The sequence below is a fragment of the Taudactylus pleione genome, unplaced genomic scaffold, assembly GCF_031769625.1.
Source record: "Taudactylus pleione unplaced genomic scaffold, aTauple2 ptg000496l, whole genome shotgun sequence".
NCBI lineage: Eukaryota > Metazoa > Chordata > Amphibia > Anura > Myobatrachidae > Taudactylus > Taudactylus pleione.
This window is the reverse complement of record NW_028284898.1, coordinates 613119-636652: the sequence shown is the minus strand read 5'-3', so window position 1 is coordinate 636652 and position 23534 is coordinate 613119. Positions and strand designations below refer to the sequence as shown.

The following is a 23534-nucleotide window of genomic DNA, read 5'->3' as shown; positions in this document are numbered from 1 at the left end:
AGTACTACAATGATTAATCCAATATTGTATGTTTTATCCATTTTTAGTACTGTATTTTTTGTGAAATGCCATTTGGGCAAAGTCTGAACACGTAGGTGAAACAAACTTTGCTAATTACATTAAAATATTTTAAACTCTACTTTGAAATTCCAAATGTATTAATGTAGACACAATTTTATCCCCCCCATTCCTGTTAATATACTGTAGAAGCAACAAATGTCAGACTTTTTGAGCTATAGATTTTCAGTGCCAAAATAGGACTACAGGTGGTAAATTTACTAAAGTGAGAGTGTTTAGAAGTGAGTTTTAGAGGAGACGTTGCCCATAGCAACCAATCAGATTCTAGCTATTATCTTCTAGAAGGTGCTAGTTAAATGTTAAGCAGAATCTGATTGGTTACTATGGGCAACATATCTTCTAAAACTCACTTCTAAAAACTCTCACTTTAGTAAATGTACCCCCCGAGTACTTTAGGAAATCCAGGGAAATAATGACAGAAATTGTAAAAATTAAGAATTATCTATGGAAGTTTTATTTAACTAAATCTTTTTGACTTTAATCTTTTTTTCTGACTTTAATTCACAAAATATTTTAAATAAGAAAACAAACTGTTCTTGGTTCTTCAATATCTTAGTTTCCTAAAAATGAAATTAAAGTGAGGCGCAATTATACAGGTTTCAAAATAATAAATTCTATGCATTGCTGGCTAAGTGATAAACTGGCCAATCTCACCCAAATTTGCACAATGGCCCACTTTCCTACAGGTTCCATCCCTTTTAAGGGCCATAAATCTGGGAGCTATGAGAGAGATAAGAGTGGAATGGAGGGAAAGGGCAAATAAAAAAGATAACTGAGAGGGGACTATACAGAGAGAAAAACAAATCAGCATACAGGGATAGAGTAGAAATAGAAAAAAATGTTGGAAGGGAGCAGGAAGGATAGAAAGAAGAAAGAAGGGGACAAGCAGAAATGTTGGAAGCATATAAGAAATATGTCATGGTGGAAGATGGTGGAGACCACAGGTTCTCAATCTCGTCCTCAGAACCCCAAACAGTGCATGTTTTCCAGGTCTCCTCACAGAATCACAAGTGAAATAATTAGCTCCACCTGTGAATCATTTAAAATGTGTCAGTGAATAATAACTACACCTGTGCTCCTACTGGGTGACCCGGAAGACGTGACCTGTGTGGGGCCCTGAGGACTGAGTTTGAGAACCACTGGTGTAGACAAAGGAAGGGAGGGTACAAGAAAAAAATATGCATTTGTTCATTAACTTGTCCAAGCCAATATTCTGTAAAGCACAGAAATGAGCTTGTTAAGACTTAAACTGATTTAAAATTCTTACAGTATTATTTTTTATGCAATTTAACATGTATTATATTTTCAATAAAAATATTCCAAGCTATGATTACCGCATCTACATACATAATTTTCCATGTTGTGCTGCACATTGTTAAAAGAAAATGTACATGCAGTATTAAACATATTATTGTACATGTTTATTTATATATTTATATTGTTGTTTTGCCTGTATATGTTATAATTTAAGATTTTAATAAAAATAAAATACTAAAAAATAATTTTCTTGCTTTGTGTGTAAGATGTGGAGAAATCTCAAAATCCTTATTTTTATTTTCTGTTATTTAAAAAAAGAGTAATTAATAAGCAAGTTGATTCATTATATATGACTATATATAATCACCACTGATTAAGAGATGCGCCCTACCTCATGTACTGTAGCACAATGACATCACTCAAGTGAGAGAAACCTCTATTGTTAAATGAGTACCTATGAACCTACAAATGAATTAGAAGAACACAATACTATAGCTGATTATTGAATTTTGCAAAATAAAAGCAAATGACCTTCGCTGTGTACTATTCACAAGCCAGTATAATTGCACTGCTACTGTAGGTGCATTTTTTTCTTAATAACTTTATTTAGTATATCAAAAAAATGACAATACAACATTCAGTTGACAGTAGATCATGTAAAAACAAAACAGAAGAACAGAAAAAGACATATATGCTCAGTAACACATGACATCATATGCACAAAGTAAACTGATGTCAGAAAAAATACCACAATGATCTATTTTTTTGTGGCTCACAGTAAAGGATGATAAAAGAGGGTAGAGGGGTGGACCGAGGAAGCTGAAAAATTAGCATTTTTTTTGCTTTTGTTTTCTGATTCATATATATAATATATATACAATACATATACATTTTATTTTTCAGATTTTTGTAGTGTTTTATTGTATATGTAAAATATATTATTTATGTGTTTTTATTGGTCCAGATAAAATGCAATATTTTAGGGATTTTTACATGTACATTGTATTGTTCCTTATTTGATCATTGTGAGGGCCTGATTTGGATTTTTATGCAAACTGGATGGATTATGCACAAAAAACAATAGTGGGGTGCCTGCACATGCACAGGTTCCATTCTGCGCATGTGCTGAATGGGTCCTGCATGAATGCACGCATTGTCTGGTAAGCCACCATTTTGGGGGGGGTGACTGGGTTTGTTCCGCAAAACGGAGGTGTCGCCTCCATTTTGTGGGAATGCCTAGTCCATGGTCTGCGTCTTCTGATGCAGATTCCTGGCCCCATCAGCGTAAAAACACCGGCCATTCTGAATAACCTTAGAGTTACTCAGATGGCCGATTGTCAAAAAAGTGATCCAATAGCTGTAGCCTAACACCCCCGTTTGCCCTTATTGTACTATCTTTATTTTTCAACAAAAACACTTTATTTGATCAATTGATCCATCATTAATAAGCTCACAACTGATGAGTAAAACGATCTATTTCACTTACATTTTTTCCTTACTGATAAAGCGCACATTAGTGAGTAAGGGGGTCCTTGTCACTCATAATGGTATCTTCCTTATTGTTAGAAATTAAGCCCATAATCAGATAGTGCTTGCAAGAATTATGTTGCACATGCAGAGCTGAGAATATAAGCATAAAGGGTATTGGAGATTGAAGCTTCACATCCTGGACTACCACACCTTAATGCATGACTTGGAGATATTATAAAGAACCCTGGTCATAGATTCCACCTCATGTACATTCCAGATCATGTTAAGCATTGTTTGTGGCAAGGGCACAAATTGTTGATTCTGATCTGCTGCAATATAACAAGTGATTGCTGAAGGAAAATTTAAAATCAGCTTTTGTTGGTGACCTGTGGCAGATGGAAAGCCTAATGGGAGAAAACCTGGAAGACAAAGGAGCATCAAAATGTTCTGTTTATTATGATCTTGCAAGAATTCAGAGATCGTAAAACAAAAGGCCTTATTCAACATAGCACGTATTTCTTTAAAAATGTATAAAAACATCTAAAATCATGTAACTTGGATGTGTCTTTGTTCCTATAGTATAACATTGATAACATTCATTTCTACCTCACAGCACCTAAATCATAAGGGATGGACAGAAATGCAATCCAAAACATGTGAGATCCGTTTTTTATGTCAAGATTCCGAAACTTGGCGAGAACACCCAAGTCAGGACTTGCTTCTACTCGGACCCCCATAGTGATCTGAACTAGGACTCGATTCAACTCAGAACCCCAAAATTTGTGGAGGGAGGTGGTTTTCAGCAAAACTGAAACACTCATCTACATAAGATAGCAATTCCGTAAGGCCATTGAAGGGACTACCCATGACTCACATGCTGCAGGTGATACATTAGTGATTTGTCTAATTTAGGGTCTTGAACCAAATTAAAATCACCCATTATAATTAAAAGTCCCTGTTTAGTTTTCTGGACAGCCCCTAATTCCCATTGCAAAAATAGATCTACAATGAAATGAGCATGTACAGAGACACTAAAGTGACCTCTTTACCCTCAAGTTCACCTGTTAGAATAAGACAATGGCCATGCTTGACTTCTATTTTTTTGGGCAAGGAAAAATTTTACCAAATATTGAAATAAAATTGCTAAACATGTCATTTGAACAGACCATTTGCATATTACACAACCAGGATCTAGCATCTTTTAAGAATTGGATTAAAAATTAGGTTCCTAAAGGGTCACTACATTATCTTTATGTCAATGGAAGAGCCAACTGTAGTTTATTTGGGGAATTATGCCTATGGATATTTAAAGAGAAAAACGTAACCATCATGTTGGTGAGTAAGAAATGCAGAAGAGCCTTGAGGGAAAGAAAAAAATTATGTCAGCAAGCAACATGATAGAATATAAAATAGTACCCAAAACAAAAGTAGAAACGGAACGAAAGGAGAGAAAAACAAAAGGTGAAAACAGAAGGAAAATTGAATTAGGGCCACCTTGTTTGTAGATGGGATAAATGACAAAATAAATGACAAAAGTAAAACAATGAGGAAGCAGCCCATGTTCAGAGCCACCAGAGTTCCAACCTAAGAACCTAAACATTATAAAAAATGATTACCAGTAACAATAGAGACTTGATGTGCCCCTCAGCAGCCACTACCTTGTAGAATCCGGAGAGCGATACAATTCAACAATAACACATATAAAGATAACAGTAAGTCAAAATAACCTAAAGTAACAAAATAAAAATGCCTAAAATGGAATATAGTACCCATATTAAGGCATTGCAGTAAACTTGAAACTACAAAACTGGGTAAAAATGTAAGGTTGTTTGCAATAAAATAAAAAATGCTACACTTACAAGATGCAATTGAGTGTATGTACAGTAAATTAAACATCAAACATATACTGTAGCAAGGAATAAGAGTATATATAAAATTACCCTAACATAGATGCATAGCTCAATAAAGGCAGACCTAGGAAAAAACCTGTCTAGACCTTTGAGAGACAGAACATAAAATGTGCACAGTGAAAATAGCTAATTAAAATAAAAAAAGTTGTTACGTAAGGATTTCAAATAGCTTTGGTCCAGTCCTGAGCCAATTTGGTCTTGGGGCTGGAATTATGGGCAAACAATTCTGCTAGTAATTTGACACCAGCTTCAACAGATGAGATTACATATGTATATGAGTCATAATTAACTTGGAAATGGGAATTCTCAATGGCAGGAAATGTTGTAATCGGTCAGGGTGGGGTTCGACAGATCTGGGTAATCTGTAGACCTCCCAAAAGATTTGTCTCCCCAGCTGGTCTTCTCTCAGAATTTTTTTCAATGTGATAAAAGTACTGTGGGCTCGCATCAAGATATCTTGGGGGAAGTTATGCATCCAACTCTTGGTTTAGGAAGGCAAAGTACCGTATATGGTCAAATATCAGGTGTTACGGGAACGTTGAAGGAAGAAGCTTCTAAAAAAATTTGGAAACATAGACTGCTAACTCCAAATTGGAGACAGAATTGTGATATGCCATGCACTTTAATGTTATTTTGTTGTGATGTGTTCATGTCAGTCAATTTATCCTTCACTGTTGACAGTTCCACTTGAAGGTCTGCATGAGTTATGTGGAGATCATTGTAAGTAGAGATCAGTGTCGGACTGGAGCATGAAGGGCCCACCGGGGGAATGCAGTGGCAAGGGCCCATGCTTTGGGGTGTTGTCAGTTACCACAGAGGATGAGGCCAGTCTCCACAGAGGCTTTGACAGACATTAGAGACCATGTAACTGACACTCTAAAAGAGTAATAATGTGTAATTCAAGTGCACAGTCTGGAACCTGAAATTAGAGCAAGTGGTGGGGCCCTCAGGCAATGGGGCCCACCGGGGATTTCCCCTGTACTCCTGTGGGCCAGTCCAACCCTGGTAGAGATCACTTCTTGCATTTTGTTTTCCAAATGGTCTGTGTTGCCACTCAGACTCATAATCTCTGTATTCAATAATTGCACTAACAATTCTACTCCCACCGACAGATCTGCCTGAAATCCTGTAAACATCTGGAACATCAATTGAACAGTTAAAGGGGCAATAGTGTCCAAGTCTAAACTTAGATTAGCAGGGGTGATAGATCTGTGAGGTACAGGTTTATCAGGCAGGGATGTGAGACAAATTGGTGGAGAATATTCCTGTCTTAGTGGTGGTAAAGGAACTGCCAGCAAGCAGATAGGAGGCAGAAGTTTGTGATGTTTAGCTTTTTTAGGTGCTTAATGAAACACTTCTAAGCAAAACTCCCCAGTTTCGGAACAAACAGATAGATGGTATCAAGTTCTGTCGAAACTAAGGAGACTTTTAACATGTAGATCACATCATGGGTGCAGTAAATCACTATAGGCACAATATGTCTTAATGTATGTAGCATACAGAAGTGGGGTTGTCACCTTAAACATTGACATGAAGGATACAGTGTCCCTTATGGACTTCAGATAGGAACTGATATTGGTGAGCTAGCCTGAGGAGATACGGTGACTAAGAGATAAGGTGACTGGTTTGTCAGCTCCTTGTGAAGGCACGGACTGTAATTCCAGGATATCTGGTGGAGGGTATGGTGAAATGGCCACTATGTCCAGGAGAGGATAAGCTATGTAGGTGTCCCACAGCTACAGAAGAGTGGTGCTTTGAGAACCACAGGACAAAGAGAATTCTGCTACTCAGTAAAGGTCATCACAACTGCAGCTCAATGAGATTCCCTTAAGTCACTATACTGGATAAGCATTTGTGTGCAGAGCCAGTACAGCCAGGATATGGGTTGGGGGCATTGGGCTAGTACAATGGTGAAATCAGCTGAACAGTGTTTAAGAAAGCTTCCCCACAGAATGTAGAAATTCAGTGTTGCAATAAAGGATGCTCACCTAGTCAGTGTGAATCGGAGCACTTCTGCTGGGGCAACAGGCACAGATGCCGGTGGCCACAGGGACATGGAGCAGATGGTCTGGCATTAGCAGAGCTCAGCAATACTACAACCACTATCTTGGGCTCAGAAGCTCATTTTCATCAGAACTGTTATTAAAATTTGATATTGCCCTTCACTCTACTGTAATTAATAGAAATAAATCCCTACTTTGAAATAATAGGATATGAACCATGATGGTAAATATATTGTTAAGTCTTCCAACCAGGGCCAGATTAAGACTTGTGGGGGCCCCAGGGCAACTAAGCTGTGGGGGCCTCATGAATAAAATTGCCATGGGCTCCCACAGCAACTACTGTGCCCCTAACCTTGTCCCTGGATTCTCCACTGACTGGCAAGGTTGCAGCATATTATATCATGTCCACAACACTGCTGGGAACCGACTCCTGGCAGCATAGTGGACATGATCTAGCACATTGTAGTATATATATATATATATATATATATATATATTAACAGACAAATACATTACATTACTTACCTTTAAATAGCAACACCCAGTGGTGCTCACCACAGCACCCCTGGGACACCCACATCTGCATGCTACTGGGCATCCACCTATGATTATGTGTGTGCACAGGTTAGATGTGTCAGGGCTCACAGTACATCCAGGGCTGCATAATAAAAGTGAATATCATAAGCACCACCATCATCATAGATAGATAGATAGATAGATAGATAGATAGATAGATAGATAGATAGATAGATAGATAGATAGATAGGGGAGAGAGGGAGGGAGAAAGAGGGAGGGAGACAGAGAGAGAGGAAAGGAGAGAGGGAAGGGAGGGAAGGAGAGAGGGACAGGAAGGAAAGAGGGAGGGGAAGAGAGGGAGTATTGGATAAAGGAAGAAAGAGCAAAGGGGGGGAGGGGGGGAGAGAAAAAAGAGAGAAAGGAAGAGACAGGGAAAAGGAGAGAAGGAGAAACAGGGAGTGAGATTAGGGGAGTAAGGGGGGCAGGGAATGAGACAGAGATGGAGGGAGGGACAGGGAGTATGATAAAGAATGATGGAGGAAAAGGGAGAGAGAGGGAGGGGGAGGGAGTGAGACAGAAATGGAGGGGGAAAGAGACAGACAGAGGGGTCTATTTACTAAGCAGTGTTAGGAGATAGAGTGAAAAGTGATAAGAAAGTGATAAGGTGCCAGCCAATCCGCTCCCAACTGTCATCTCACAGGCTGTGATTGAAAAATGACAGTTGGGAGCTGATTGGCTGGCACCTTATCACTTCCTTAACACTTTTCACTCTGTCTACTAACACTGCTTATTAAATAGACCCCAAAGAGGGAGGAGAGGACAGAGAGGGAAAGAGAAAGGGAGGAGAGAAGGAGGAAGAGAGGGAGACAGAGGGAGATAGAGAGTGAGGGAAGGCCCTAGAGAGTGACCGTGCACACTACCTGATACAGCAACATCTTTTTGATGGGGGCAGATACTCACAGCATGAAGCCCCCACCCCCTACCTATACAACCGCGAATCATGGCAATATGTTAGTGAGGCAGGCACGGATGGTCTTTAGATATGTGCTGTATGTGATGCTGCCGGGAGCTGACCAGGTAGAGACCAGTTTAGAGTGACCAGGTTCAGGACAATGCTTACAGCAGTGTGGGGGCCCCCAATATGTGGGGACGCCTGGATGGCCCATCTGGTCTGCTTCCAATGCAACATTTCACGGCAGCTCTGTTAAAAATCTAAAACATATTCGACACTTTTAGGGAAGCGTCCTCATGATGATTCACCTAAGTGTTTGAATTACTCAATCCATACCTTGCATTTCTACAAAAGCAGGTCTGCCAGGATGTCAATCACTCTATTGGCTCTACTCTGAAAAGCACATCTTTCCTAACACAGATACTTGCACATATTTGACAAAACATGGACTTGTTTTGTCAAATATGAGTAGTCCACTCTCATATTTCATGTATTATAGATTGATCAACCTAGAAATATGCAGCTTTGGATACGGTAAATGGAGGATTATTGAAAATGTAACTTCTATACAAATCAGAAATAAACACCTAGTGGCGCATGCTCAAGCATAGTCTCAGGGTAATTTTTAGAAAAAATTCCCTGAGAAGTGCAGGGAAGGAATTTACAAGGACAGAGCTCTCTCATAAGCTACAGTATGTCCCTGCATGTGAATTTTAAAACATTCATGTTATATTTACTAAATGTGCAATATGAATTTAGGCAAAAATATCATCCACAACCGCATTTTAAATGCAGATTCTGGTGAATAGTCCATTGTTGAGAAAGTAAATTGCAATGATATCACTGGAAAATAATATAATTTATTGTCATAAGTTTTAATTACTATTCTCACAGCACTAGGAGTTTGATTATTCGGATGGGGACCTCTTGTACTAGCTGAATGTGCTCGAGTATGAATTAAGCTGGATAGCCTAATAAGGCTATTCCTCATGCAGACCACTAGTAATAGCAGTAAAAGACTGATATGGGAGAATGGTTAAGAAAAAAAGGAAAGAAAGGCAGTAATGTGGTGAACAAAACGAGAAAAATTAATATTAAAAATTAACCTTTATTAGGTATTATAAAATTATATCCCTTTAATAAAATGAATTAATAAAACTAAATAAACGTGGCAAAATATTAAACAATTTATTGAAATTATAATAGATTTTTAAATAAGATGCACTTGGGGTCTCACCTATATTAAATGGATTTCTTAGAAATGTCAATTAATGACAAAGGGCCTGATTCAGAGCCGTTCGCTATTTGTGGTCGTTCGTTCAAAAACAAGGGGTGGCTATTCAAATGATCCGTTCGCAAATTGCAGTCTGTTCCCACCTCTAAGTCTGAACAAGCGAGCAAAACATACGCTCGTTTATTTGATAAAAACGCCCCCTGGCCGCACGCACCATACGTCATGTCCGCTATTTATTAGATTAATCGAGTACATCGTACAGTGTATGAACTGCTCGCTATTCTGTGGTTGGTGTTTTCAACCGCTATTTTGCGAGCAGTTCTGAGTTAAAAAAAAACAAGTGACGTGGTCAATGACGCTGCTGTATTAATTATGCACTCCCTTAAAACGCCCGTTTTGACCTTTAAGCACGCCTGCGTTCGGATCTCCACTCCCCGTTTTCAAGCACCTTCCCCTGTTACCACCCACATACGCCTCATTCTGTCACTCAAAATAGCAGGCCCTCGCTATATTGCGTACCAACGATTTTCGGCCGCACTGACTGGTTCGCGCATGCATACTAAAAACCATATGCATGCGCAGATGTGCGAACATCACTCGGAACGAGCGTACTGCCGCTAGTGAGTGGCTCTGAATGAGGGCCAAAATTATTAAATGGATTTTGGACTCTGTATTTACATCATATTGTTGCTTATTGATGAAAATAATCATGTATTCTCCTCCCCAGACAGCAACTTTATTCAGTTAATATAGCACTGAATTGTTACAACTTAATGATGCTTGTTAACTTAACAGTTACATAAATCTCCTGATCAAGGTAAAGGGGCCTATCCATTAGCAGATAAATGTGAAAGATGAACCATTTATCGTTCAGTCTTTCAATTTATCTGCTATTGGATAGGCTCTGAATGACAAAAATGCGCCCTCCCGCTGAAGACAATTTTGGTCTTTTGTCTCTCCAACATGTTGGTCAATTATCGTTTATTGCTGACAGATATTAGAAATATCTGTCGCGGTAAACGACGAACGACAAACGATTTTTAATGTACGTAAATGAACAGAAACATAAAAAAAAATCCACTCAAAGAATGATGTCATCCAATATCATTCGTCGTTCGTATATTGCAAATATCTGTCATGTACATGACAGATATCTGTCATAGCAGCCCCAGGAATTTTCAAAAGATAAATCTTTTGTCTTTTGTCTTTCAGTAAGATCTGCTAATGAATAGGCTCCGTAACAAGTGTTTTTCCCTTTAATTGCTTATATACAGAGCATCTGAGATCAGACTGTTTAAAGTAAATACATTGAATCCATTTAATATTGCTTTTGGCTGTGCTGGTGTATTTATATAGGATGGATAGTACGTGTCTCTAGGTAGTCTCTATAACATAATTCAGCTGTAGTGTACAGTAATTTTACCTACAATAGCTGTCCATTCATATTAGCAGGTTATGCGGCTGCCTTTAATCCTCTAAATCCTCACTGACAGGCTGATTAGATGTTGCGGCCACTGCAGTGAGGTTTCATAGGTTTCATATAATACACAGACATCAGCATCTGCCCTCCGGCGTTTGCTTTATCACTGCCCGACTGATAAAATACTGCAGTAGTTACAATTACTGGCAGAGTTTTAGCATCAGAGGGAAGTGAGTAAACTCTTAATATGGAGTTTCATAAAATAAATTCATAGAGTCCTTTTAAAAATGGCTTTTGGCTATGTTAATGTGTTGAATAGGACAGATAATAAGTGTCTCTAGGTAGTCGCTATAATACAATTTAATTGTAGTGTACAGTAATTTCACATTCACTATATTTGTTGGATGGATCCTTCTTATTCTCAGAATCAGTTAATGTAATCCGAGATTAGAGGTGATTACCCGTTCACACTAACAGGTTATGCGACTGCCTTCAATCACATAGATTCTCACTGACAGGCTGGTTGGATTTTACAGTTACTGCTGTGAGGTTTCACATAGTACACAGACATTGACGTCTGCCCTCCAGAGCTTGCTTTGTCACTGCCCGGCTGATAAAATACTACAGCCGTTACAATCACTGGTAGAGTTTGGTGTCAGAGGAAGCGGGTGAGCGCAGAGTTCTGATGTGCATTTCACCTATTGCTTAGTCATGGAATCAACCCGATGGGTGGGTCTATCAGGTTTAAATACACTTACCTATCTTGTTCACATTGTCAGCATCCAATCAGTCTTAGCTCTGATCCATTACAATAGCTGGGGAATACAATCGGCAATCATCTATTATCCCTGGAAATAAGGTCTCCGTTAATCTGAGACTGATTGGATGACAAACTGGTGCGGTAGTTTTTGCTTTTTTTCCATGGCAGAATGGTTAGCAGAACAGATATTGATAGCAAGTTGAGGCAGTCGCTGTGGCTAAAGCAGAAGTAAGATATCTTGCAATTAGACTGGAACTGGGTGCAGGCAACACAACAGAAGCAGGCTGCAGGAAATACTGGAACTGAGTGCTGAAGCATTACTGGAGCAGGTCACATGACTGGAGCAGGAATCGTGTGCCAGAAGCAAAACTGTAGGAAACACTGGAACTGGATGCTGGAACACTGTTGGAACAAGCTGCGGTGATATATGCTGTGAAGCAATACTGAGGCAGGTTTGCTGGAACACATTGAGGCAGAATGCTGTGAAGGAACACTTAAACACATTTACTTGGACACAGTGAGGAAATGCTGTGAAGCAAAACTGAAGCATGTTTGCTGGAGCAAGCTGAGGCAGTATGCTGAGAAGCACAACTGGAGCAGGTTCTGAACCAGGAGTCCTGGTACTGATCCTCTGAGAGAGATTTTCTACTACCAATGTGCTGCCAGTATTTCCTGGTTTTTGTGCTGATAGGCTAGAAGGTGCATGTGACTAGAGTTGCTGGAAGTTGATTGAGAAAATGGGTAATGTGATACAATCTAAGATGGCAGCACCCATGATACAATACTGCAGGAACCACCAGAAGTGGGACATCAGCCACATTTATAGATAAATGACTACAGACTACGGGGATGCTGCAGGAGGTCAGGGGGGAAACAGATGGCCTCAAATTGACACAGGCAGACCCGTCATTGGGGACCTAGATTCCAGTGTGTGACATCTATTCTTCATCAACACTGTCCAACTGTAGAAGCTGAACAGTATACAGAACTGGTTAACAGGAAACCAACAGAATTGTCTCAAAAAATTGCCAAGAAAGTTGATGATGGGAAGTTGAACTTCATAACTTCATAGGTCAGCAGCTTCATTTGAATGTTGCCCTTTTCCAGTTTGTCATCCATCTATGCCTGACAATGATTATGTAATGTTTATGCCCTGATTTGCTATGTCATGTTCTTGACTGCAGTGCTTCTAAACTTTGCAGTGTACCTGTCTTTCCTCTATGGATCAAAGACTGTGACGTAAAATTAGGCTTATAGTTTAGGGACTTATTTAATAATGTGATGCAATGATGTGATGTTACCTATAGCAACCAATTCTGCATTTTTTGGTGCAGGTAAACTTGTGGGAAGTTAGAAGGACTGCCCCCAATAACTATGGCTAAAGGGAGCCTCTGGATGCATGCAGTTATTATAGGATGTTTTGTGGTAGGATTAGGGGGCTGGGGGCAGCCTTATGCTATAGAAAGCCATATGAAAATTTAGGATATTTAATTATTAGTTTCTTAAAAGTCACTAATTCATCTGCATAAAATATATTTTTAAAAAAATTTACCAATACAGTGATGACTTGTAGATATTTTAATCAATCATAGGCCACTGAATTGTGCTTTTTGCTATTGAAAGTTCAGGTAGGAGTGATGTTGTAAAATACTGAGTAAACATATAAATATTAGGTGTGTCATACATGACAATTTAGAGGATTTGCATTAGCCTGTTTACAAGTGTGTTATTGTAAACAAAGTCATAGGCTAATTGCTCTGCACAGTATTGAACAAACTAATCGGTTCATTCCCTATAGTTTTTAAGCTTGCAAGCAGGGCCCTCTACCCTTTCTACATCTCTGTTATTACTCAGTATTATTGTAATATTGTGTTCCCAATTGTAAAACATAATGGAATATATAAAGAAATGTTAATAAAGAACTGGAATACAGGTTCAAGATGTTATAATTATTTAGAACAGTTTTTGCTGTAGGTCAGTGTCTTGATTGCCATAAACCCTGAGGTTCTCCGTAATTTACCGGGATAGAGATGTATGTGTTAACACATATATCTCCACAGTGTTCGTGGGTCCGCGCTAGTAGTTTTTCTCATTTTGCCAAGTCCCGGGACTCTACTGGACTAGAGGACTGAGCTACGCCAGGATGTAGGTGAGTATTGGAAAAAATTTTTAGCAAAACCCTGGGAATTCTACTGGACAAGTGGACCGATCACCTGGCAGAAGGTAAGTGTACTTTGTATGTAATAAAGCTGTACTTCTATGGTGTGTGTGTACTGTGATTATATTACTATTTTATTTACAGAGTACAGGTGCTGGGCCGTCTGCTGGCACTTGTAGTTTCACAAGTGCCAAAGAGAATCCCAATATTATCCCTACACCCACCAGCCAGGGGTGCAGGGAAGAGCCCTGGGCTTCAGCTTAAGCCTGAGGTGCTCAGAAGAAGGGAGTCCCCTCTCCTGAGCACCTGGTGAAAGGGTGACCCAGTGAAATTGTGCCCTGACTGTGGCATTACTGCCTGGGTAGTTTGAGTCCAATGCTGGTTTTAATAATAGAAGGAACCCCACACCATTTTTCCCCCTATTTTTAAAACCAGGACTGGCTCACAGAGTGAATTCTTGAATTTATTTTCTAAATATACTTCCAGGTATTTTCGTTCCTACCCGTATTTAATCTATGACAAACACAGGTGAATTACGAATCTTAGTAAATTTACCTATAAGTCTACTTTCCGTTACCAAAAATAATCCTGACATAAGGAAGTATCTAGATGGGAACATGAAACACCTGGTTGTGTACTGTATAATATATTAGCTATAGTAAATATATATACTATGTGATGTAATTATATATTAGGTTTATCTACAGTTTACAGTATACTGTATATTTTAATGGATTTTTTTCAGTGCGGCTGGTTTCTATAGTCATACGTTATGAAAAAAAAGGTGTATATTGAACGTAACAGTTTTACACTTAATATACAGTGTAGACAAGAGAATTACAGTACGAATTAAATGTGCAGTTGTTATTTTCTTTTGTCTGAAATTGCTTTATATGTTCATGAGGTTAGGCTTACTGATATTCATTCTTAGATATAAATAAACAAAGTGAAATTTGCAATGATTAAAAACAGTAATTGATTGTGGAGATGTGCTTGGACCCCCCGTGTTTTTGTTTTGGTTCTAATTCATCATCTTATTTTGTTTTTTGTAAAACCATCCTCAAGTGTTTTGGTGCAGATTCGGTTTTGGTTTGGATTCCTTGAAAGTCAATAAAAATCGATAAAAACAGTTAAAATCTCTGTAATTTGAACCTGTGTAGATGGAATCCAAAACCAGAGTTCGATCTTTAAATCCGAGTTCTGAACTGATAGTAGACCCAAGCCAGAACGCTGTACCACTCGGAACCCCAAAGCGATTCTGAACTGGGTCTCGATTCAACTCTGAACTCCTAAGGGCCTGATTCAGCATGGATCACAATTGTGATTGCAACTACGTAATCGCATGCAAAGCAGCTGCAAAAATATGCTCAGCCATCATAGAGATGCCCACTACTGCTTCTCCCATCCATAATACCTCACATTTCTGCATATACATCAAAGCGCACAGAAGGCTTTCAAGCTGCGTAGGCAATAGCAGTGTCTAATTTATGCACCCTCATGCAACAGCATTCAAACGGCCAGGCACATCTGCGTTTCTGAAACCACTCCCACTTCACCACCCCCAAATGCTCATGGCCTTTCACTCACTCTGTAATGGATTCCTATCTGCGGCGTGATATCAATGCAATCGCCGCGCACTTCTCAATCTGCATACATAGTTGCAATTGCGATCACTGCTTAATCAGGCCCTAAGTTTAGGTGTGTTCGTATTTCAGGAAAACCAAACCGCACATCTATAATTGATTGTAAAATGTACAAAATAGTTTATAATATCTGTGAGGAATATATGCTTTTTGTGTAAAAATTCAATATGTGCAATAAAAGATGTACAGGTATAATATAAAATACAATATAGTGGTTGAATACAATTGTAACAATTAAATTAAACAAAAGTATAAATATATATAAAATAAATAATATTTAGTCACAAAAAAGCAAAGAAATGGAAAAATAATTAGTGAAGCTGCATACACACACAACGATTTTGTTACCAATGATTTTCTGAAGGATTTTATGAACGATTTTCTGTCAGATTATCTGTCAGATTTTTTAAAGTGTAATGAACGATTTTTTTGAACTACAAACGATTTTTGCATATTCCCTTAATGAAAATCGTTGAGTTGACAAGTCTGACTGAACTACAAACTACAAAATACAAACGTGAACGTGCATGAACAATAATCGTTCATCGTTTGACTCAGAAAGTGAATGATTTTTTCAAACGATTATCGTTAAACAATATCGTTTAACGATAATTGTTCAAAAAATCGTTGCGTGTGTATGCACCTTTAGTGTTTATACAGTATGTATCTTGGGAATTATAGTGCAGTGATGGAGACAGAAATATCCCAGAACTAATAAGTAATGTGGAAAAGATAGTATATTTCCCTAAATGCTGTCTCTGTCTAAGTAGTGTTTCTTACTTGCTAGTTGTCCTTTTTCTCCCATATACTGTACCATGTAATAAGTAAATACTGCTCCCAGTGCCATCAAAGGCTCCTCTCTGTCTCCTCCTTCTAATGCTATAAAAGCTATTAATAGTGAACACTCCCAAGATCATTCTGCAAATTGTATGTATAATTGCAGCACTCCAAACTAAGTAATTGTATCACTGAAAGTTTATGACACTCACAATGTGATGTCAATTGGTGCTAATTAGGCACTATTTTCTCCTTATAAATACATCATCTGACACTTGTATGTTTATAAAGCATGATGAAGGATCTTTGTGGTCCAAAAGATTGTGTTATGCAAGTAAATTTTGAGGTTATACAGTTACCTCTTATGGAGTACCATTCTTTTTACATCAACTACCTTGTTTGTCTGGCTACCATACATAAATTTTACTGAAGGAACTTGGGAGTGCCCACTGTTCAAAGCCTTCTGTGATACCCCAGAACTAGTTTGCAACATTTTCTGGGAGAGTCTGCCATAATTAAAAGTGAGAATGCCCATCGTTATATCGTTGGGCTTCTATGGGTAACACCCACAGAAGAGTAATGGTTTGCCCCAACTTGCCGAGCCTATGAGAAACATATTGGCACAAGCACTGGATTATACAAAAGGACTTCAATGTGGGGAGAACTTGTCATTACCAGAGGTTTAAGAGCCATACTGCTTGCCACAATTGAGTCCGTTATGCTGGCATGCACTGAGGGAGTGAGGGTATAAAAGGCACAGAGCTGTGGACAGTTAAACGGTTCTTCGGCAGTGATCGGTCAGGAGAGGAGGTGCTGAGCTACCACCTGGACAGAGAGCAGAAGTGACAGGCAACAATTTAGCCCCTGAGTGAGAAAGGCGTGAATGGGGTGGAGCTAATAGCCAAGTGGCAGAATACCACCCGGAGAGGCAACTCCCATTCGGAGGTGGGGTGAATTCATCAAAGGAGGAGCAAAGAGAATGTGGTAAGCAGAAACACTACTGGCCTAATTCAGCAAGGATAGCTATTCTTCTAGAATGCACGCACCACAGTTGCTAATATTAGCAGCGAAATGCAAATGTTTGCAATCGCATTGCGATCACAGCTTACCATAATGGCGCACACTTCCCCTTACACACATCCGTATACTTGGGCAACATAGTGAAATAATCCGTAACATCGAACTCATATGCACAGTTACGGCAGGTCAGACCTCCCTCGGGAATTGCTAACTTCAGCGCATGCTATGAGGCCTCATGCTGCATATGGTATTGAAGTGGATAATTTATGCACGCCCATGCAACGGCATTGTAATGCCTGCGTTCGCCTGACCACCCCCCCGTCACCAACCACAACCGGCACTTCCTGTCAATCAATGTGCTCGGGGTCTGCGTAGACTCTGCAAATGCATTTCCAATCACAATTGCTAGTTCGCGCACATGCACTGCAATGCACACGCATGCGCAATGCGAATTAATTGACCAATTGCGTGCATCTTTGGTACTGTGATCCTTGCTGAATCAGGCCCTAAGTCCCTATCTGAAGACTCAGCTCAACAATCCGCAGATAGACACAGTACAAAGACAACTAAAGTACCACTTCAAATTATTTCTCAATTAAGTCTCCGGACCACTCTCCTCCTCTTTAAAAATAAGATTGAAAGGAAGAGTAGTGTAATGTAAATCCAGCTATTCCACTTTTCTAACCCAGACAGGAATAAACGGAGAGAAGTATACAGTAGTTTCGAGAGAAAATTAGCTATCCAGACAACTTTGTGCACCATCCAAGTGATCACTCTGAATAGACTCATTGAACTTGCTTAATAGTAAATAGTTAATAGTTAACTGGCCAGTAGGATTTAGTTATAGTTAAATAGAAAAATTGCCAATTGCTAAGTGAAGTGAAAATTGATATAAAGTTGATATTGCATGTTTGTTCTACAGTACTTCCCTTTTCCCTTTTAGTGTTCAGGTCAGATCCTATGATCTTTGTGGATCCAGAATCTTGTAAAATAAAAATGTAATGTTATTGCTGTTGTACCTGTTCACGGTCGAAACACATTGAGATTGTACATTATTAAATTGAAATGTTATTGGTGTTTTAGCAAAAGTGAAGGGTTTGTTCAAATAAATCTAATTCAGTCGAATCGACTTTGTATCCTATCATTGCCTCATCCTTACCTCTCTGGAACCAGGATCGGTAAAGAGCCTCCAGCTACTCATCAGATTCCAGTTACAAGTAAGAGGGTATTTCACACTCACTATACAATAATCTTGGAGAGCACCAAACTTTTAGGTTTTGTTCTCATTTATACAAGCTAACAATGTGGATTTAGGGCCTGATTCAGAGCCGCTCGTAAGCGGCCGCTCGTTTGCTCCGAGTGATGTTTGCCCAACTGCGCATGCGTACGGATCGTTATACGCATGCGCGAACCAGTCAGTGCGGTCGAAATTCATGTGCTCGCAAAATAGCGAATGCCTGATAATTTGAGTGACAGAAAGAGGCGTATGTGGGTGGTAACAGGGGAAGGTGCTTGAAAACGGGGAGTGGAGATCCGATCGCAGGCGTGCTTAAAGGTCAAAACGGGCATTTTATGGGTGTGCATAATTAAAACAGCAGCGTCATTGACCACGTCACTGGGTTATTTTATAGCCAGAACTGCTGGCAAAATTGTGGTAGCAAAAACCAACCACAAGAATAGCGAGCAGTTCATACCCTGGTCGATGTACTCGATTAATCTAATAAATAGCGGACATGACGTAGGATGCGAGTGGCCAGGGGGCGTAGTTTCCCAAAAAACGAGCGCAAGTTTTGTTCACTCGATCAGACCTAGAGGCGTGAACTGACCGCAAAGAGCGAACGGTTCATTTGAATAGCCACCCCTATTTTCTGGACGAGCGAGCGCTAATTGCGTCTGGCTCTGAATCAGGCCCTTTGTCAGTATTGATATTAACTGGACAGTCCGCATATTGCGAGTTGACTACTTCTCTACCGTTATTAAATTGTCTGGAAGATTTTGCTCTTCAAATACTACAGAAACTTTTTCTTTTGATCCCACTGGTCTGAATCTTCAAGTGACTCTGGAGCCCCTGTTGGCTTTAAGATTTATACTTGGGGTTAATACGTTGCCAGAAGAGGGAAACTGACTATGATTTATGTGTTGTTTCACTGTCAGATCACTTACGTTTTACCAGAGAATTCATGTCCCTACCAATGGTAGACTAAATCTAGGGTGTATATTTACTAGTGATCGCTTTTTATCGATTTCAAAGCGATCTAAATAACTCCACATCAATGTTGTCTTTCTGACGCTAAATCACACATTTATTAACTCTTCAATAAAATTGTCTGTTAGTAAATGTGTGATTTAGCCCTAGAAGTATAAGATCGATGTTGATTGATTTAGATCGATTTGAAATCGATTAAAATTGACCTTTGGTAAATATACCCCTAGATTTATGTAAATGCTGAATCATGGTATTAAACAAGTGTTCATTAAACTTAATGTTACTTGTAATCAGGGAATCCAATAATAATGATGTCACTAAAGCCAAAACAGACGTAGGGGCATATTCAATTGGGCGAAAGGTTTAGCGAAGAAAAAACATTGCGCCCCTCGTGCCCAATTTTGGATTACCGCGGGTATGCAAACTCCCGATACCCCTGATATCCAAATAAAAAAAAAAAATGCTCTGAAAACCCTGCATGGAGTAAAAAAAAAAATAAAAAAAATGTACACTTACCTGCCTGGGGGTCTCCAGGGATCTCTGCGACTCCTGGTGGCTTCCTCTCCATCTTCTCACTGGGGAGGTGGGTCCTGGGAGTCCTGGGGTCTGCTGGGAGTCCTGGGGTCTGCTGGGAGATCTAGTTCTCCCAGCGTCCATTACGGGGGGGCATACTTACACTACACACACACACACACACACACACACCGGGGGTCACACTCACACACTCATGCACACACTCACTCATAAACACTCACAAACACTCACACACACTGACAGACTCACCACTGCTAAAGGAGACCGAGTCCCGACACTGGATGCAGAAGACAACACTTTGGAAGGTGAGTGTTACTGACTAATTAAGCTAATTGGAAATTTCCAATTGCTTAATTAGTCATTAGAAGGGGTGTCGCCGGGTTTCCAGAGCATTTCTCGAACTTTTTATTGTGGATATTAGGAAAAAATTGGTCATGTTCTGGAGGTGCACAAAAACAAACCTCCCAGTGCTCAAAAAATTTAAAACCCTGCTCCTAATTGAATAGCAAAAATCCCGCACCTGCAGGTAAACCCCACAGGTGTGGGATTTTTGCTATTCTCACCCCCAATTTAATATGCCCCATAGGCATCGTTGAGGACCAAATTTCCAGCACAAGCTTCACTGCTCTGCCACCTGTTTGTCAGATTAAATTTAAATAGAAATTATTGACAATCATCGCACGGAGCTCTAGACTTTTCAAAAACTATACATGGTTAAAAAGGACTGTAAAGAGTATAGTTTGATTTTCTGGCTTATAGGCACCAGTGATAATTGCCAACAGCCCAGCAAAGTTAAATCATTAGTAGGACATATTAAACAGTGCCTCCTATCTTAGCAGAACCAGGACACCATTCTGAATCTAAGGTTTCTTTTTAGGAACCATCACATGGGGCAAACTCTTCAATGTAGACAAAGACCCACTAGATGTAGGCACCAGTATGATATTCAAAAAAAGCAGTCAAAGGGAAGAAAGCATGGCCATCAATTAACAACTTTTGTATTAACGCCTTCAAAGAGGCTGTTCCTTCATCCCAACCTGCAAATTCTCTAACACCTACTGTATTAATGCCTTCAAGGAGGCCGTTCCTTTATCACAACAAGCAATTTGACTGGTTCATTGAACACTAGAAAATAGTGTGCAGCTAATGGCTCAAGTAGTCTTTTGCAAAAAGCCTTGATGTTACCTCAGTGGACTCTGATCTCCAACTATGATACCATTTTAAAAACCTTTGACCCACAAACTTCTAATGCCTCCATTAAAAATTTCCTTTGCTGAGTAAATGAGGTGGACTTTATGTAAACTGTACTGGGAACAGAAGGGGGTGCAATTTAAAATATTTGAAAACAAACAAGAATTGTGATAAGAAAGGTGGACGAGGGGGTTCAATAATACCAAAGTATTATATGGACTACTGGGAAATTTTTTTGTCATAACTCCACTGCCTTGTTCCTTCTAAGTTATTTGACTATAATCCAACCTGGGCATGCAATAACCATATTGATAATATCATGCAATTTAATGTCAATAACAGATGAATTTTATCTAAACAACCTACATTTTTAACTACAATCCAAAATGTTCATATACCAAAGATACATAAACAATCTACTAAACCTCCCAGACAACCTATAATAAACTCCATCGGCTCACTCCACCAACCACTTTCACAGTCGTTTGACAAATCATCTCTCTTGCAGATCAAAAATTAATGTCCTAATTAGTCTTCTAAAGATTGAGTTGACAAAAAATTACATTGTCTTCAACAATAATAATTATTTGCAGACTAATCTGTAGAGTGATGGGCTTGGCTTGTAGCACTTCTCATGCTAATTGCTTCATGCATTATTGGGAGACTAAGGTCCTGATTCAGCAAGGATCGCTATTGCAGTTGCATATGCAGAAGGCCGATTATTGCTTTCTGCGCATGCGTGTGCATCACAGTGTGTGCGAATGCATCTCTGAGGCCGCACTGCGATCACGGAGAGCAATGGCAGAGTGATTGTCAAGCAGAGAGTGGTGATGGGGGGTGGTTGGAGAAACGGAGACATGACAGTGCGTTCGAACTCCATTATAGGGGCACGCATAAATTAGCTCCTGCGTCGGCATACACAGCTTGAGTGCTCATTGTGTACAGGAAAGTTAGGAATTAGGTCTCAAAAAGTTAGGTCTGACCTGCTGTAATTGTGTGAGAGGCTCAGAAGTACTTCGATGTTACCAATGTTTTGGATGGATTGCAAGGTTTTACAGATGTGCGAGAGGGGTAGTGGGTGTCTGTGCGAGTGCTTTGTGAATGCAATTATTAACATACTTTCACAGCAGAACTGCGATCACATTAGCGGTCCTTGCTGAATACGGCCCTAAGAACGTTATGACTTCCTGCTACAAGGTGTTTATCACCTATATCACAGCTACATAGATGATATTTCTTTAACCTCTATGGTCACTAATCTTAATGCCTTTTGAACAATATGGAAAAATACATACATTTTTCCTCAGTTCCCATCAGGTTATCTTTAACCTACAGCAGGAACAATGTACTGTACATTTTTTTGGAAGTGAGCACTCAATGAAGGAAAACAATAATTTCAACAAGTTTATTTATCAAGGACACTGATGTCAACAATATTCTCCTGACAGTAAGTTTCCATCAGAGCAGCCTAAAAAAGGGCTACACAAATCACAATTACTTAGGATAAAAAAATAAAATTTCTGACCCCCAGAGGTATAAAATTACTTATGTGCCAGTCAACACAGATTAGCAGTGACTTTTTTTCTGTCTATTTCTCATGACACTCCATGATGATTTTAATAAGGTTTTACAGGCCACTTTAGATAGTTGGTGGGAACATCCTGTTGTGACTGGTTACTCCAAGTACTCTTTTGCTAACCTAGAAGAGGGACTTGGCCTGGTGGATGTTTGGTGGGCACATCAACCTCCTTTGGCTCAATACTCTTGCTTCTCTGCCTCTATTCACTCCGTCTCTAGAATTGATCATGCTTTAGGCTGGTACCAGTGTTTGTAGAGGTGGAGTATCATTCCCATGGAGTGTTGGACCATGCCCCCTCTCTTTGTCCATATTGCTGGTCCATTCTGTCACTCCATTTGGTAATTTAATACTTTTTGGCTTTTGCTTATGGGTGCTGGCTCAAAATTGAAAGCCAATAGGAAGACTTTTTCTCATAATACTAATTCAGTGTCTCTTAATATTCTGTGGGATGCCTTTAAGTCTATCCTGAAGGCCTCTTTCTTTTGGATGGTGATAAGCATTAGAAAAGTTCATTAGCAGAAGGAACTTGCCTTGGAAACCATTGAAAAACACTTGAGCAGAAATATCTGACTGATACTGTAGGTCCTCTGATACACTAATTTCCTATGTTTAGGCTGACAATTTGTACTGATTTCCTCCTTGATGAGTCTAAGATATGTCTAATTATTGTAAAGCATAGTCATTACACAGAATCTGATAAAACTGACACTTTTCTGACATGGCCAGTAACGAAAGGGCTGCTATTGCTGTAGCTTAGATTCAGGGTCTCCTGCTCACATCTACCCTTGCTTTTGCAACTGTACTCTATGATTATTTTGTCCACTAT

At 39.4% G+C, this 23534-nt stretch overlaps 1 protein-coding gene across 1 annotated transcript in view; it reads left to right on the top strand.

The window, feature by feature from the left end:
• The window catches only part of LOC148502461 (uncharacterized), a 48223-nt gene that overhangs the window by 13451 nt on the left and 11238 nt on the right, over positions 1–23534 (top strand). Inside the window, exons 3-4 of the mRNA XM_088449797.1 lie at positions 18142–18196; positions 18282–18415. Coding sequence (XP_088305923.1) covers positions 18142–18196; positions 18282–18415 — 189 coding nt within the window. The remainder of the gene's footprint in view (positions 1–18141; positions 18197–18281; positions 18416–23534) is intronic.